This window comes from Oncorhynchus tshawytscha, linkage group LG16 (genome assembly GCF_018296145.1).
Source record: "Oncorhynchus tshawytscha isolate Ot180627B linkage group LG16, Otsh_v2.0, whole genome shotgun sequence".
Classification (NCBI taxonomy): domain Eukaryota; kingdom Metazoa; phylum Chordata; class Actinopteri; order Salmoniformes; family Salmonidae; genus Oncorhynchus; species Oncorhynchus tshawytscha.
In genome coordinates this window covers 20,193,862-20,210,515 of record NC_056444.1, presented here as the reverse complement: position 1 = coordinate 20,210,515, position 16,654 = coordinate 20,193,862, and the positions used below count along the sequence as shown (strand labels likewise).

At 42.9% G+C, this 16,654-nt stretch overlaps 1 protein-coding gene across 1 annotated transcript in view; it reads left to right on the top strand.

Annotated features, from left to right (window-relative positions):
* The window catches only part of ctnnd2a (catenin (cadherin-associated protein), delta 2a), a 396,841-nt gene that overhangs the window by 153,055 nt on the left and 227,132 nt on the right, over nucleotides 1–16,654 (top strand). The window contains exons 4-6 of the mRNA XM_042298940.1: nucleotides 9,603–9,637; nucleotides 9,858–9,977; nucleotides 14,393–14,559. Of these exons, the coding sequence (XP_042154874.1) occupies nucleotides 9,603–9,637; nucleotides 9,858–9,977; nucleotides 14,393–14,559 (322 nt within the window). The remainder of the gene's footprint in view (nucleotides 1–9,602; nucleotides 9,638–9,857; nucleotides 9,978–14,392; nucleotides 14,560–16,654) is intronic.

Here is a 16,654-nt window from a genome sequence, read left to right as displayed (position 1 = left end):
AGTCATTTTTTTAAAATTAAGAAACTTAGATCTAGAACTGGCCATTCCTGTGCCATCAACAAAGCAATGGTCCAACACATGCATGCTGTAATGAATACGATAGGAGACAGACGCTGGTTTCAAGCGCAAGATGCAGCAGATGTTTATTGGGAAAGGACCACAGAAGGAGACAGGTAGCTGGGTCCAGGGACAGGCAGAAGGGAGTCCATACAGGTAACAGTAAAGGCAGGGGGAAGGCTAATGACGTAGTGAGATCAGGCAAGAGGTTGATGACAGGAAATCAGATAGGCAAAAGTACAGGCAGGGAATAGACAAAAAACATTGTTATTGAGGATGTCCAAAAACTACGATAAACAGGAGGACTAATATTGAGATTAACAGCTCTCCGAATAGAATGTGGACAAATACAAACAATACCTCACAGTGATGGGGTGCAATGAACTGAACTCAATAGTGTGTGTAAATTACCTACAGGTGTGTGAACAGGTGATCAGAATTCAGGTGATTGGGATCTGGGGCGTGAGCTGCGTTCAGGGGATCTACGTGTTTGAGATGTTTGAGAGTGTGAGTTGGAAGAAGACGTTACACATGCGTTTGGATGCAGGAATGTCCAACGGGAACGCAAAAAGTTTTGCCTCAATTGGCATCATCTAGTTTATAGCCAGGTAAATGCCATCATTGTTACAATAACTAATTTTGGGAAATGATTTGGTGATATTCTTAGGAAAAAAGGAATAGGCTATATTACACGAATTGGGTTTTGTTTGAGAATTTAAAAAAAACGTGCTTTTACATTATGTGCCAATTGCGCAACCCCCAAGCAACCCAAAACATGCATTGTGGTTTTGGATGATAGGCTATAATGCAATTCAACACTAGACTGTCAGTGGCAGAGAAATTGGGCAGAATGTTGTTTTGTTGCCTGATTTACAGACGGCTAAATTGGCCCGCTAAAACAGGACTAGTAAAGGCCCAGTGAACTACTTTAGTGATTTAAAAAATATAGTTTTTTCAGGGGATGCTGCAGAACCTTCAGCACCCCTACCTCCCGCGGTTATGGATTAGAGGTATTATACAGTGCCTTGCGAAAGTATTCGGCCCCCTTGAACTTTGCGACCTTTTGCCACATTTCAGGCTTCAAACATAAAGAGGAGGAGGAATGGGGAAAAATTTCAGTCTCTCGATGTGCAAAACTGATAGAGACATACCCCAAATGACTTACAGCTGTAATCACAGCAAAAGGTGGCGCTACCTTAAGGGGGCTGAATAATTTTGCACGAATTTTTCAGTTTTTGATTTGTTAAAAAAAAATGGAAATATCCAATAAATGTTGTTCCACTTCATGATTTCAGTTGATTCTTCAAAAAATACAGTTTTATATCTTTATGTTTGAAGCCTGAAATGAAGATATAAAACTGTATTTTTTTGTGAAGAATCAACAACAAGTGGGACACAATCATGAAGTGGAACAACATTTATTGGATATTTCCATTTTTTTTAACAAATCAAAAACTGAAAAATTGGGCGTGCAAAATTATTCAGCCCCCTTAAGTTAACACTTTGTAGCGCCACCTTTTGCTGTGATTACAGCTGTAAGTCATTTGGGGTATGTCTCTATCAGTTTTGCACATCGAGAGACTGAAATTTTTCCCCATTCCTCCTCCTCTTTATGTTTGAAGCCTGAAATGTGGCAAAAGGTCGCAAAGTTCAAGGGGGCCGAATACTTTCGCAAGGCACTGTATCAAGTTATTAGATGTCATTTAGGCTTTACATAGAAGTAATCCCCATCTGGCCTGCTAAACTTGGCCTGCTATTGATGGTATAAATAAAACTGTGTGAAAGCTGGATTTCCATTAATACACATCTGCACACTGATTGTTGTCACAGAAACACTGTTCCAGTTCGTCACGGTAATGACAGCCTGTCAATAAGCACTGTTTGGGCTTGAGCACATTGAGAGGACGAGACAATGTGAATGCAAATGTCAAATTCAAAACAATGTGAAAACTCCTGGGTGGAGAGGGAGAGAGATTTGAATTATGGTAGTTGATTTTGTATCTTAACTGTGTGTGTGTGTGTGTGTGTGTGTGTGTGTGTGTGTGTGTGTGTGTGTGTGTGTGTGTGTGTGTGTGTGTGTGTGTGTGTGTGTGTGTGTGTGTGTGTGTGTGTATAAAGGTTAGGGAAAATAGGATTTTGAATGGGACTGAATTGTGTGTCCCCGCAAGGTTAGTTAGACAAGACTGTTTGTGTGTGTATGTGTGTGTGAGTGCATATGAACGTGTGTGCTTGGGTGTTACTGCTGATAATTACATTTTAAAACACACCTGTTAGTTTCCCCGCATTGGTGCTAAAACATCTGTTAACTCCAGCTAAAATGACCCTGCTATTATCTTTACGCTGATATGATGCTTCCCTCTGTGCAGATACAGATAATGAAAGAACTCCACAATGCATAATACACCATGGAGAGATTATGTGGCATAATGTGCGCCCCATAACATTTTGTCCATGATGAGAATATGAAATGTTACGGTGGTAAAAATGTTAAATACTGCTTTGTGAGTACGTATAACTACACATAAAAATATGAGACACACACTAGCCCCGTACTGTGGCAGTGGAATTAGGAGTGGACACTCTCCAATCTAGAATTCTATGTCAGGGTTTCATTGGGATTAACAGAGATGATAATTTGGTACTTTAGTGGGATTGGGGGAATTACGCTGCTCTGCTGTTCACAGACTAGGATTAACACAGATTATAGGGACTAACACAGCTGGTTATTCCCACTGGGTTTCCACCTAGGGTGGCCCAACCAGTGTGTGGTGGGTCCAGTAATGCTGTCAAACCTGGGATTACTCGAAATTTATGAATGTGTTGACCTGCAGTTAACCCCTTCTCGAACAACGTTGTCACACACACACACACACACACACTTGTTATCTAACTGTGTAAGAACGCTCATTCACTCACAGCTAAAGTGTGCAGTGTGCCATAACCTATGGACACCAATGTCAATATTCCAGCCAGGTCACTCAAGATACAATGTGATATTTGACATTTTTCCATGTCCCCAGCATGTCGGGAGATGTATTCAAATCTTGCCTCTAGGGGCAACGGTGAGCGCTATTACTATCAAGTAGACTTGCGGCTTGCTAGGGCATTATGGACGAGGGTGGCAGATGGGCATAAGTCGCAAGCTCTGCTCCAAAGGTCATGTGTTCAATCCCAGTGGTAGGCACACATTTTTGTTTGTTTGTTTCAATCCTATTCCAAACCTTAACCCTTACCTTTACCATTCGGAATCAACGTCTAAGCTTAACCGTTGAGTTGTTTCTGTTGTATCCCTACACAAACCTTAACCTTTACCTTAGACAGATATTTCACTCAAATGACACTGTTTCCACATGCTAAAGTTTTAGCATTTGTGGCACAAATCCGATTTAAGTCATGGGACCAATGTTAGCATTTTTTGCACATAATTTCCAAATCATCTGAATGTATCTAAAATGTATTGTGAAGCCCAACAGAGTCACTTCTAGATGATTTGAACATGAAGATGTTAATATAGGTCCCATAACTTGAATGGGATTAGTGCCAGGGAAACTAAACCCAAGCATTAGGGCTGAAACAGTTTGTACTGTAGGTTTGGGGTCACGGTTCAGTTAAGTTTCGGTACAGCGGGAAAATGAAATGCCAACAGTTACTGTAGTTCATTATTGTTCATTTAAGAAAATACAAGGTGCTGGTTTTCCTGATTGTGAAAACAAGCAATATGACTGCGAAATCAATATGTTAACATGACTCAGGCATTGAATAGGCTTATGTTATAATGCTTGGTTGCACAGAGAAAAAGATGCACACTTGTGTGACTATCATAAAAGGGGCATGTCTTTAGCACGGTACTTCTCATCTCCCACTCTGTGGTAATGTGATGGGATGTCACTGTTAAGTAGCTCTCTGTGGCCCTGGAGCTCCATTCATCTGTAGTAAGCGCAACACAGGGTGCAGGGGCCAATTAATTGGCAACTTCAGCTTTGGCTTGCTTATATACAGCAAGTACTATCTATTTGCTGAAATGGGTTCTAGAGGGAAGTTCGTAATGTGGCTCAAGCACTTTCACGACGTGCTGAAACTCCTATTCTCAACCACCAAGAGTGGGCGTATATCCGCGGCTACAAAAACCTTTCGCTCTTGTCATTTCTTTGGCCCGGTTAGAATCAGCTGCGAAGGGCTGCTTGAATGCAGAGGGGAGGTTGTATTGTTGTTTCTTTCTGTTCCTATCTTGCTCCGGTGGTAAGAATACGTGGGTGATTTCGGTGTAAATGTGTCGGTGTTGGCAGCTGCATAGGCTCGTTGAGCAGTGGCGACATCCTATTAACGTTTCATCCACAAGTCTGTCAATCGGCGTTGTAGTGGGAAGCCAAAATGTTGCCAAACTGGAGATTGAAAAGATGACGGAGGATCCACCTGGTTTATCAACCCACCACTCACCATCGTACAGAACTAGTTCCGGGCTGCGCCTCACAAAAGGACAATTTGAAACGCACCAATTAAGATTAGAATTTTGATTACAAGGTGTGCATAAACTCCAGTTGTCTTAACGGAAAAGCCTGAAATGTTTTTTTCAGATCAGATTTACTCAAGAGGCACACAACGCAGCATGGTGTCATAGAATTACAACATTATGTTAAGTTCTCACACTCGTTTTTCTTAGAGGCAACATAATAGGGTTCTTAGAACTCTCTTGTGTCTGTGTGAAAAGGGAGAAGCCTCTGAGATTTAACGTTGACAGTAGATTTACGATGGCTTGGTGATAAGACAACATTCCATTCCATGATTAGTGTCGGTGTGCCTGTCTGTTGGTGCCAGGGAGACCCAATCTCCAGTTTATTTAAAGAGAAGATTTAGTATTCTAGGTTGTATTAGTATTTTTGTATAAGCAAGCAGTAAATGAACTAGAGACAGACATTTGGCGCCATGTAAATCTTGATGTCTGTTGCATGAGAGCACAATGTACCTTTGTATAATTTTCACGTATCTGTTCTTCGTCACAAGGACTCGGGAAGACTGTAAGAGTTGTAACCTAACCCTGTTTATTTTGGGCTTTAACAAAGAATTATGTACTCCTATATGCTTAATTTAGAGTTATTAATGTAACTTCAGTTGTTCAACAAATGTTGGGATATATGTTTTGATTTTTAATACATTGTAAGGCTGCATGATGAGACTAATGATGATTTGAAAAAAGTATCTTGAAAGGCATGAGCTCTGCTTTTTGTTTTGCTCAGGCTGTACACTCTTCAAAAGTCTCTCATTCATATTTTGACAAGCACTTGATAATGCCTTAAATTTCACAGAGGCATCTCCTTTGTGGCTGTAATGCACCCTAAAAAAATTGATTCCTTTTGCGGCCCGAAGTGCTCCATTGTGCCCTTCTCCCTGAGTGTCCTGCGAAATCCGAAGCGCTTCTCTCTCGCATGGCTCTCCATCATGTGATCTGGCCTTTCTCACAAGCTACAAGTGAAGACAGACACATCTGGGACGCAACTGTGCACATTCTTATCCAATTCCGAGGTGCATATTGAAGATATTGGAAGAACTAGTCTATGTCAATCTACTATCCCACATAGTACAAAAGTCAATTTATTCTATTATGTGTGCGAGAAATAAATATTACAAACATAGTCTGGGACAGTTGTGGGATGCGATAGATCCCAAATTAATACAACCACAAGCATAAACTATTCAGCAATTTCTGCACATATTCATCGCAGCAGTGCGAACATGGTAGTAGGCTATAAGTGCAGCAGTGCGAACATGGTAGTAGGCTATAAGTGCAGCAGTGCGAACATGGTAGTAGGCTATAAGTGCAGCAGTGCGAACATGGTATTAGGCTATAAGTGCAGCAGTGCGAACATGGCAGTAGGCTATAAGTGCAGCAGTGCGAACATGGTAGTAGGCTATAAGTGCAGCAGTGCGAACATGGTAGTAGGCTATAAGTGCAGCAGTGCGAACATGGTAGTAGGCTATAAGTGCAGCAGTGCGAACATGGCAGTAGGCTATAAGTGCAGCAGTGCGAACATGGCAGTAGGCTATAAGTGCAGCAGTGCGAACATGGTAGAAGGCTATAAGTGCAGCAGTGCGAACATGGCAGTAGGCTATAAGTGCAGCAGTGCGAACATGGTAGAAGGCTATAAGCGCTAATGTTCCATTAGCGGAAAACACCATTATCAAAAGTGACCACAAATGCAATTATGCATGTAATGTTTTTATTATAAAGGTGCATTTTTATGGTGAAAATGATCTTCCCCAAACTGGAAACTCACATGTTGCTTATATATGCCAGTTAGGCTCTACACCCCTTGTAAAGCGGATTAATGTGCTTAATTTTAAGAAGTTTGGCCACTTTAGTTTGTACAAACCTTATAAAAACATATAGGCATATGTGCTTGGCTACATGACTATGATTCGAAAAAGTTGGGGAAAAAGGCATTTTTTCTTATGCTGGGCATCATTCACAAGTGATAAACTAATATTGTCACCCATCAGACTATTCTTGATTTAATCTTGTCTTTACATATACTAAATAATATATGTGTGACATTGGTTTTGATTTAGAATGGACCATTATCATGCTTCTGTCTCAAGACTGGGGCAGGGGGAAACATACATGTCATCTATGCACTTATATGGTGAATGGGGGAAGCGTTTCCCCTGGTTCATTTTCATGCCAGCCAGTTAGGCTATTCTCCTGTTGTAAAGAGAACCAATGTGCTTAATATTAGGAAAGTTGAGAAATAAATATAGTAGGCCTTGCCTATAGGAAGCTTTGTATTTTTATTAGAGGCCATCACTCTGTTTTCTCCCTCGATTGCATAGCCAATAGAAATGTTGCGCAACACGAGCACATTGGCTCTCAAGTGTTTGATTAGATTTTTGAATACATTTGCATTGCTGTCAGAGTGGTTACAGGGACAATAGAGTGCTGAGTACCAGGCAGTTAGCACGTTTGGTAGGCTACTAATGACCATCAGCAGCATCAGAACTTGGAGAAGCCTAATTACTGTGCCTTCATTACTCGTGACCGCAGGTGTGGCTTTAATACGGTCACCGCAACAGCCCCAATAGAGGATCCAGGCAGGCCGGAATAAAAACATTGTCATTTTTTTAAATTAAATACTTAACTTCTCCAGCCCTCTTCCCCCCACTCTCCTTCTCCCTCTTCCCCCCTCTCCCTCTTTCTCCCTCTGTAATGTCCTCCATCTATTTTACACTGGAAGCTCAACTGCAGTGCAATTAGGGGCAAGACCTGGGTGCACACACACACACACACACACGTACACACACTGCCGTGGTCTATGTGATCACCAGGATCACGAGGGGAGCTCGTGACCCAGTTATCCCTCTAATTGTGTGTTTCTGCATAGCCTGCTATAGTGTTTCTGAGAGAGAGAGAGAGATATCACAAAAAGCTATTCATACCTCGGCCTAAACATCGGCGCCACAGGTAACTTCCACAAAGCTGTGAACGATCTGAGAGACAAGGCAAGAAGGGCCTTCTACGCCATCAAAAATAACATAAAATTTGACATACCTATTAGGATCTGGTTAAAATACTTGAATCAGTTATACAACCCATTACCCTATATGGTTGTGAGGTCTGGGGTCTGCTCATCAACCAAGAATTCACAAAATGGGACAAACACCAAACTGACTCTGCATGCAGAATTCTGCAGAAATATCCCGTGTACAACAAAAAACACAAAATAATGCATGCAGAGCAGAATTAGGCAGATACCTGCTTATTATCAAAATCCAGAAAAGAGACGTTAAATTCTATAACCACTTAAAAGGAAGCGATTGTCACGCGCTGACCTTAGATATCTCTGTTTTTCTATATATTTTGGTTAGGTCAGGGTGTGACTAGGGTGGGTACTCTAGTTTTTGTATGTCTAGGGGTTTTGTATGTCTAGGGGTTTTTGTATGTCCATGTTGGCCTGATATGGTTCTCAATCAGAGACAGCTGTTTATCGTTGTCTCTGATTGGGGATCATATTTAGGTAGCCATTTTCCTCATTTGTGTTGTGGGGTCTTGACTATTTTTTAGATGCCTGTCTACACTAATTTGTATAGTTTCATGTTTCGTTCGTTGTTTTTGTTGTTTTTGTTAAGTGTTTCATTCTTTAAAATAGAATGTACCTATACCACGCTGTGCCTTGGTCTCACTCATACGACGAATGTGACAGTGATTCCCAAACCTTCTATACAAAGCAGAGATATGAACCTGGAGAAGAGTCCCCTAAGCAAACTGGTGCTGAGGCTCTGTTCACAAACACAAACAGACCCCACAGAGCCCCAGGACAGCAACACAATTAGACCCAACCAAATCATAAGAAATCAAAAAGATAATTACTTTACACATTGGAAAGAATCTACAAAACATCTGAACAAACTAGAATGCTATTTGGCCCTCAACAGAGAGTACACAGTGACAGAATACCTGACCATACCTGACTGAATACCTGACTGACATAAAATGAAGGAAAGCTTGACTATGTACAGACTCAGTAAGTATAGCCTTGGAATTGAGAGAGGCTGCCATAGCCTGTCTTCTCTTGAGATCCAGGTCTGCCTATGTGCACACTGCCCACAAAATGAGGTGAAAACGGAGCTTCCTACCTCCTGCCAAATGTATGACCATGTTAGAGACACATATTTCCTTCAGATTAGACAGACACACAAAGAATACGAAAACAAATCCAATTCTGATGCCATCACAGCAGCAAGATTTGTGACCTGTTGCCATAGGAAAAGGGCAACCAGTGAAGAACAAACACCATTGTAAATATAGTATTTATGTTTATTTATTTTCCTTTTTGTACTTGAACTATTTGCACATCGTTATAACACTGTACATAGCCATTATATGACATTTGGAATGTTTCTATTGCTTTGGAACGTTTGGGAGCGTAATGTTTACTGTTCATTTTATATACTCAGCTTTGTACTCAGCTTTGTTCTCTCAAGAGGAAATCACTCTGTTACTGGCTCTCATTGATTGTCCTTGGGAGCTAGCTAACAGAGCAACATTAGCCTCCTAGCGTGGTCTATCCCTGATCCAGAAAAATAAAGAGGATGTGACAGCGATTTCACAGAAACAATGGAAAGTTATATTTTTGTTTACTTGCAATTTATTCCCTATTATTGACAATTATAAGGTTTGAAAAAGTCAGGATCGCTAGCAGAGGTCTTGGGGAGCCTTCCACTTCTAGGTTTGTGTAAACTTCTGACTTCCTTCCTGGTAAGGCCTTGCTGTGGTCTCCTGGTGGTGAGTGGCTGTAGTCCGGACGGCCGCTGTCTTCTGTTCTGTTGGTGCTGAACTTCAGAATTCCTATTCAGTCGCTGTCCACTTCAATGGTGCTGAATCTCTGACCACTGCTATTACAGCTTTTTTTTAATTTTTTTTTTTACCTCAGCTGTAAACAGTAAACAGTTTGAATATTTGATAACAACAATGAACTATGAGGTTACAGTATATTACTGTATAATAAACTCCATATTATGAGTTATTTTTCTTAACCTCAACTGTTGTCTTGCAGTTCGGCAGATGAGCAGTTTCGCTGGAACATCCAAGGTAGGCTAAACGTCAAATACTTTACTTTTTATAAGCCGTTTTTATTGATAATCACTGTATAACATTTTATTATGCATATTTCCTAAGAATACAACCAGATATCACCGACATGGACATCATCAAATTTGTGTGACATTGAAAATACACACCCTTTGTGGAGGTTGTATCACGACTGTGACCCAGACTAACCTGTTCCCCCTGTTTCCTGTTTCCTGTCCAGCTGATGGCCAGAAGGACATAGAGGATGAGCTGACCACAGGACTGGAGCTGGTCGACTCCTGCATCAGATCCCTGCAGGAGTCTGGAATACTGGACCCTCATCAATACAACACAGGAGAACGTGAGGACAACTCTTATTTTAATATGACAGGGTGTGTTTGTGTGTAACGTTACCATTCTTTCTTCAGTCTCTTCCTATATATTGATGTGTTTCCTCTGGTGCAACTTCCCGCTAAGAGCTCATTTAGGGACACGGAATAAATAACACAATCACATTTGTAAGACATTTCCATCTCTCTGTCGTCAATGCTACCCCAAAGAGGTTTAGCCATCAGTTTGTATTTACTGAGAGCCCATTTCAGAAATGATATATTACAAAAGAAACCCAAACCAAACCGTTTAGTCTTACTGATGCACACACAGACTTTTCCTTTTGATAGAAGGAGAGTGGTTTATAAATGTAGTGTATCTCTCCTAATAGTCCTCAAAATGACAGTCATTCCACTGAGAGTCGAGGGGACTATTTAGTTGGAAAGAACAGAACACCCTCGGTTTGGATTTTCCTCTGTCAGTTCAGAAGCAGACAACATTATATTACACAAAAAGCCGATATACAAAACAGCATATACAGGCTTGTGTGTGTGTGTGTGTGTGTGTGTGTGTGTGTGTGTGTGCGTGCGTGCGTGTGTGGGACATTCCCCCTCTCGCTGTGAAGCACAAAGTGGCGTTTGTTTAATAATTCATAGGAACCTAGAGCAGGAGAGGAGATGGGTGGAGGAGACGAGAGGAGGTTGCTGTGAAACTTTACTGCAGATAGTTTTAATCCCCGACTACACAGAGACAGATTAAGGATAGAACAGTCCTCTCTCTCTCATTTTAGCTGAAAACATATTGATGTGTTTGTTGGCATCATAAGGGAGTTCAGGGGGTGAAGGGCTGTTTGGATTCCCAGGCTTACAGCAAAACGAGAGAACATGGAGAGTTTAACTTGTGTAGAGAGGTAGTGCTTCTAAAAAGATGACACTTAAACCAAAACACAGAGAACCAAGTGTACACTCTTAAGCTGTATTCAAATACCATACTAACCTAACATTAGGTAGCTAACACATACCGGTACATACAAGCAACTGCTGTAATGATATGCTATGCGGTTCGTAAGGCTAGCATACCTAACAAATTGTCAGGCAACACAACGTGTAACGTAACTTATTTGAAAAGTCCTAAATGTTTTATTCCATTGCTCAACATGTTCTCAACATTTGTCATAATTTGTTAAATTAATGAATATTTACTTTTTGTATTTACATTTGTTATCCGCTCGTCTGACTTTTTCTTCAAATCTGAAATTCTTGTGAAGCCACGCCCATTTTCTGAAGATTTGCATTATGGGCCCCAAAAGCACGGAAATACTTCAAATTTTGCCGAATATAGTACGAAATAATTTGAAACATTTAGCATACTAACTATATCCATACTATGACCAATAAGCATACTACATACTTCATTTACGTCATAAATAGTACAGTCAGTGCGGTTCGTATGAGTATTTCGAACACAGCTTTAGAAAAAAGGGTTCTTCGGTTGTCCCCATAGGACAGGGATGGGCAGGCTGCCCCCCTTTTGAAGGCCCTTGGATCAATGTATTTTTTTGTACTCAGTTGAGGTCGTAGAATACCACAAGGTTCAAGTTTGACATTTGTTTGTTCATCTGCAGTTTTTCTCTTGTTATGCCAGTCACTGATAGTCATTCAATTAGCCTCCGTCAACTAAACATTTTATAGATTGGCCTAGCGGCCAGCTATCTAAACTTGTTATCATGGTTGAATTACCGGCCGCGTAATTTTGATAGTCAGTCTGACACAGATATCATATTAAAATGGCAAACATTTCTCTCCACCCTATAGAAAAATGTGTAGAAATTACCTCTAAAACAAAAACAAAATGGCTCTACACTGTCAAGAGGAGAGCTGCTAAAAAAATAATCTTGCAATGTGGTGGTGGTGGTGGGGGTGGGGGGGGGTCTGCACATGTGGGTACGCAGACCTGCGTGCAACTGCGATCCCTCATGATGAGTTCAGAAATTCTGTGGCCCCCACCCCCATCAAAGATGCCCATCCCTGCCATAGGAGAACCCTTTTTGGCTCCCGGTTAAGCCCCTTTTGGTTCCAGGTAAAACCCTTTTTTGGTTCCAGGTGAAACCCTATTGGATTTCATGTAGAACCCTATATGTTAAAGGTTCCACATGGAACCCAAAAGGGTTCTACCCCGAACCAAATAAGGTTTTTCAAAGGGTTTCCTATGAGGACAGCTGAAGAACCCTTTTAGGTTCTAGATAGCCCCCCCCCTCTTTTTTTGGGAATATAGTCCTGCATTTTATTTCCAGAGGTGGTAGAGATGGTGGTTAAAGGCTGTCATTTCCTGTTGGTTATGTAGAGAAATGTAAAAGCCTAAAAAGCCTAAGAGCACTTCTGGTGAGTTACACACAACTTTCAACTAAATGTCAGACAAAGAGAGAGTGGCTCAGATGAAAACTGTGTTTGTGGTATGGTGTGTGTGCTCTGCTGACATAAACATCAAAGGGAGCGAGAGGGACAATATGAGAGAGAGAGAGAGAGAGAGAGAGGGTGGGGGTGAGGGAGAGAGAGCGAGAGAGGGAGAGGGGGGAGAGAGAGAGAGAGAGAGGGAGGGGGGTGAGGGAGAGAGAGCGAGAGAGGGAGAGGGAGAGGGGGTGAGAGAGAGAGAGAGAGAGGAGAGAGGGGGTGAGGGAGAGAGAGAGAGGGAGAGGGGGGGGTGAGGGAGAGAGAGAGAGAGGAGGGGAGGGGGTGAGGGAGAGAGAGTATTTTTCTCTCCAATAGGGAGTAGGAAAAGCCTGTGATTGATATATTTAAGCACAGTGAGATATAGCACACCTCATGGACCTAACTACCGTTAAGTAAGCCCAGCCCAACCCTGCCCCTTATCCCTGTGTGTGTACGTGTGCACCTATGTGTGTGTGTGTGTGTGTGTGTGTGACAGAGGACAACAGTATTGTTCTCCTCGCTCTGGAGAATGTATGCCTCTTCACCCAGCAGTGCTCCTCTCAAATGGAGGGTGGGTGTGTTTGTTCCCTCTCGTCCCTGTAGAGTGTTGCTCTCTAAGGGAATGTGTTGTGTTGACCCAGAATGCTTAGCATTCTGATGCTGATGGAGACTGATAGTGTAAACATGCTTAGGTCCAGTGTGTGTGTGTTTAAACATGCCACAGTTGATAGTGACATTACTCCACACAGCCCAGATCACAAATTAAACAATTCTAGGCTGAGAGACGCCAACGCATAAATGACAGAAGGAAAGAGAGAACGTGAGAGAGATAGAGCTGTGATTAAAGAGAGAAATGCATGCTCGCTTACTCTCCTCACAATTTCTCACCCATCCCCCCCTCTCCTCTCCCCTCCTCCGCTCCTCTCCCCTCCCCTCCTCTGCTCCTCTCCTCTCTTTCTCCGCTCATCTCTCCTTCTCCGCTCCTCTCTTCTTCTCTGCACCTCTCATCTCTCCTTCTCTGTTCCTCTCCTCTCTACTTCTCTGCTCCTCTCTTCTTCTCTGCTCCTCTCCTATTTCCTTCTCTGCTCCTCTCCTCTCATCTATCCCCTCCTCTCCTCTCTCCTTCTCTGCTCCTCTCTTCTTCTCTGCTCCTCTCCTCTCTCCTTCTCTGCTCCTCTCATCTCTCCTCCTCTCCTCTGAGGTCACCTTCTCTTTTCCTCCTTTCTACCTCCGATACTCTGCCTTCCACTTTTTCCTACTTTACCTTATTTCCCTATTTCCCTCATCTTCTCTCCTCCCTCTCCTCCTCCCTTGTAAACCCTTATCCACCCCCTCCTCTCTCTCCTCCTCCCTTGTAAACCCTTATCTACCCCCTCCTCCCTCCCCTCCTCCCCTATAACCCCTTCTCCACCCCCTCCTCCCTCTCCTCCTCCCCTGTAACCCCTTATCCACCCCCTCCTCCCTCTCCTCCTCCCCTGTAACCCCTTATCCACCCCCTCCTCCCTCCCTCTCCTCCCCTATAACCCCCTATCCACTCCTCCTCCCTCTCCTCTTCCCCTATAACACTTATCCACCCCCTCCTCCCTCTCCTCCTCCCCTATAAACCCTTATCCACCCCCTCCTCCCTCTCCTTCTCCCCTGTAACCCCTTATCCACCCCCTCCTCCCTCTCCTCCCCTGTAACCCCTTATCCACCCCCTCCTCCCTCTCCTCCTCCCCTGTAACCCCTTATCCACTCCCTCCTCCCTCTCCTCCTCCCTTGTAAACCCTTATCTACCCCCTCCTCCCTCTCCTCCTCCCCTATAACCCCTATCCACTCCTCCACCCCATCCTCCCTCTCCTCCTCTCCCTCTCCTGATAAATGATGTATGCTTTTTCTAAATCACTGAGGGCTGAAACGCTGCACTGCCTGTTCTAAATAGCTGCATCTCTCTCCTTCCTTCCTTCCCTCCCTCTCTCTCTCTCTCTCTCTCTCTCTCTCTCTCTCTCTCTCTCTCTCTCTCTCTCTCCCTCCCCAGCTCTTCTTTCCCAGAGTTCTTTGCAGCTCAACTCCACCCCAGAGGCTTCGCTCCAGTACTCCGCCAGCTACCATAGCAACCAGACCCTCGCCCTTAGCGACAGTGCTGCAGCGGCAACCCCACAGCGCAGTGGACAGGTCGGAGGGGCCGTGCACAGCTACAACCAGGTAGGTCACCATGACAATGATGATGAGGAGAAAGATGAGGATATGATAATGATGATGATGAGGATAATGATAATGTTTAGCGACTCACAATCTCTTCTTGTAAAGCAGTTGTCGCATTCAAGACAGAGTTACTCTCATATGTTACTGCGATATTTGTTTATATTTTCTGTAGCCGAACACTACTGTCCTGAGTAGTTTTTATTCTGTACCCAGGGATGGAGGAAGGGAGCCAGGCAGGGAGTTCTCTGCCCAGCTCTCCTCTTGACTGGGCGATGTGGCTGTTCTGCACACTATCTACTGCTTTCACCTTTTCTAATGCTCCTTAGCTTAACCTTATGAAGGGTAAAGTCATGTTCTACAAGTCAAAAGTCTTCAGTTAGCTGTTGGCTCGGAATAAGCTAACGGAGTCGGCTCTAACTTTCTCTCCTCTTTCCCATTCCCCTTTATCTCTCTCTCTCTCTCTCTATTTGTCATACACACCATCGTGTGTGGGCTATCTTGCTGCTCTACACAGGTCATAGTAGCCTGGGGAGGTGTGTGGCTAGTAGAGGTTAGAGGAAAGAGACAGATACATTTAGCATGGTTTATTTGATCTAGGTGGAAGGGAGAGGAGAGCAGTGAAGGTGGACTGTTTAATTGCATGGGGAGATACCAGTTTGGTTTGTTATTTCTCTAATCATTTGTTAAAGGAGGTGAATGGGTGTTCATCTCCTCACACTAATCAAGAGGATTCCATTTATCCTCTAGCCTGCAGGAGACATTTATTCCCTATGTTCATTTTTTTCACAAGCTAGCTGACAGTACAAACACACACACACACACACACACACACACACACACACACACACACACACACACACACACACACACACACACACACACACACATACATACATACATACATACATACATACATACATACATACATACATACATACATACATACATACATACATACATACATACATACATACATACACACAACACTTTCACACACACACAACACTTTCACACACAAACACACACAGGTGCTCATCCACTCAGACATACTCACAACAACACCTGCCATTTGTTACCAACTGCAAAGCTTTATGAAAAGATACAGCATGCATTGAGAGGGCAAATGTTTTATTTTGCTGTCTGTATGCTTATGAATAATACATAGGGATACATTTTGAAATAGTAGCTAATTACTAGAGGAAAGGAAATGCAAATGTATGTTTTTCAGTGTACCAGTATCAGTACACACACAACACACACACACACAATTTGACGTTTGGAGAAATGTGGACAAACGTTGGAATTTTAAGTCAAATTGTTAAAACCAGGAGATCTTGTCACACACACACACACACACACACACACACACACACACACACACACACACACACACACACACACACACACACACACACACACACACACACACACACACACACACAAACAAAAAAACAAGAGACTGACAAGAGAGAGGAAGAGGAGCATTGCCTGTCTTCTTTCTTCCTGTTTCAATTGTGCCAATATGAGGGCTCCTGTCCACTTTTACCATCCTCCCCATCACCCAATCCCCCCAACCCTGCCCTGTCCTCCCTCTGTGTCTCTCTGTCTGGTTGTGTTCCAGTGATGTTTTGCCTTGTCTGTCAGGTTGATTGGGGAGATGTTCTGAGTAGCACTGGCTGTATAGTCTACTCTAGACCAGGACAGACTGATTATATAAGGCTACTGCATCACATACAGTAGAGCCTCTTATACACTACTACTAGCTAGGTATTTATACTACAATGGTACTTCTGCTTCAACAATGCATAGAGATCTAGCACCTATAACACACACTGTGAATCTCTTAAGATGAGTGGAGTGTAGTGCCTATCTATTTATCTTTCATTGTGTGTGTGTGTGTGTGTGTGTGTGTGTGTGTGTGTGTGTGTGTGTGTGTGTGTGTGTGTGTGTGTGTGTGTGTGTGTGTGTGTGTGTGTGTGTGTGTGTGTGTGCATTTGTTTATGTAAGCCACTGTCTCAGATAGCCGTTTTCCTGCAGTGTATTTATACCACTATGGGCCTCCGGATGAATATTTAACGTATGGAGATGTGTCACC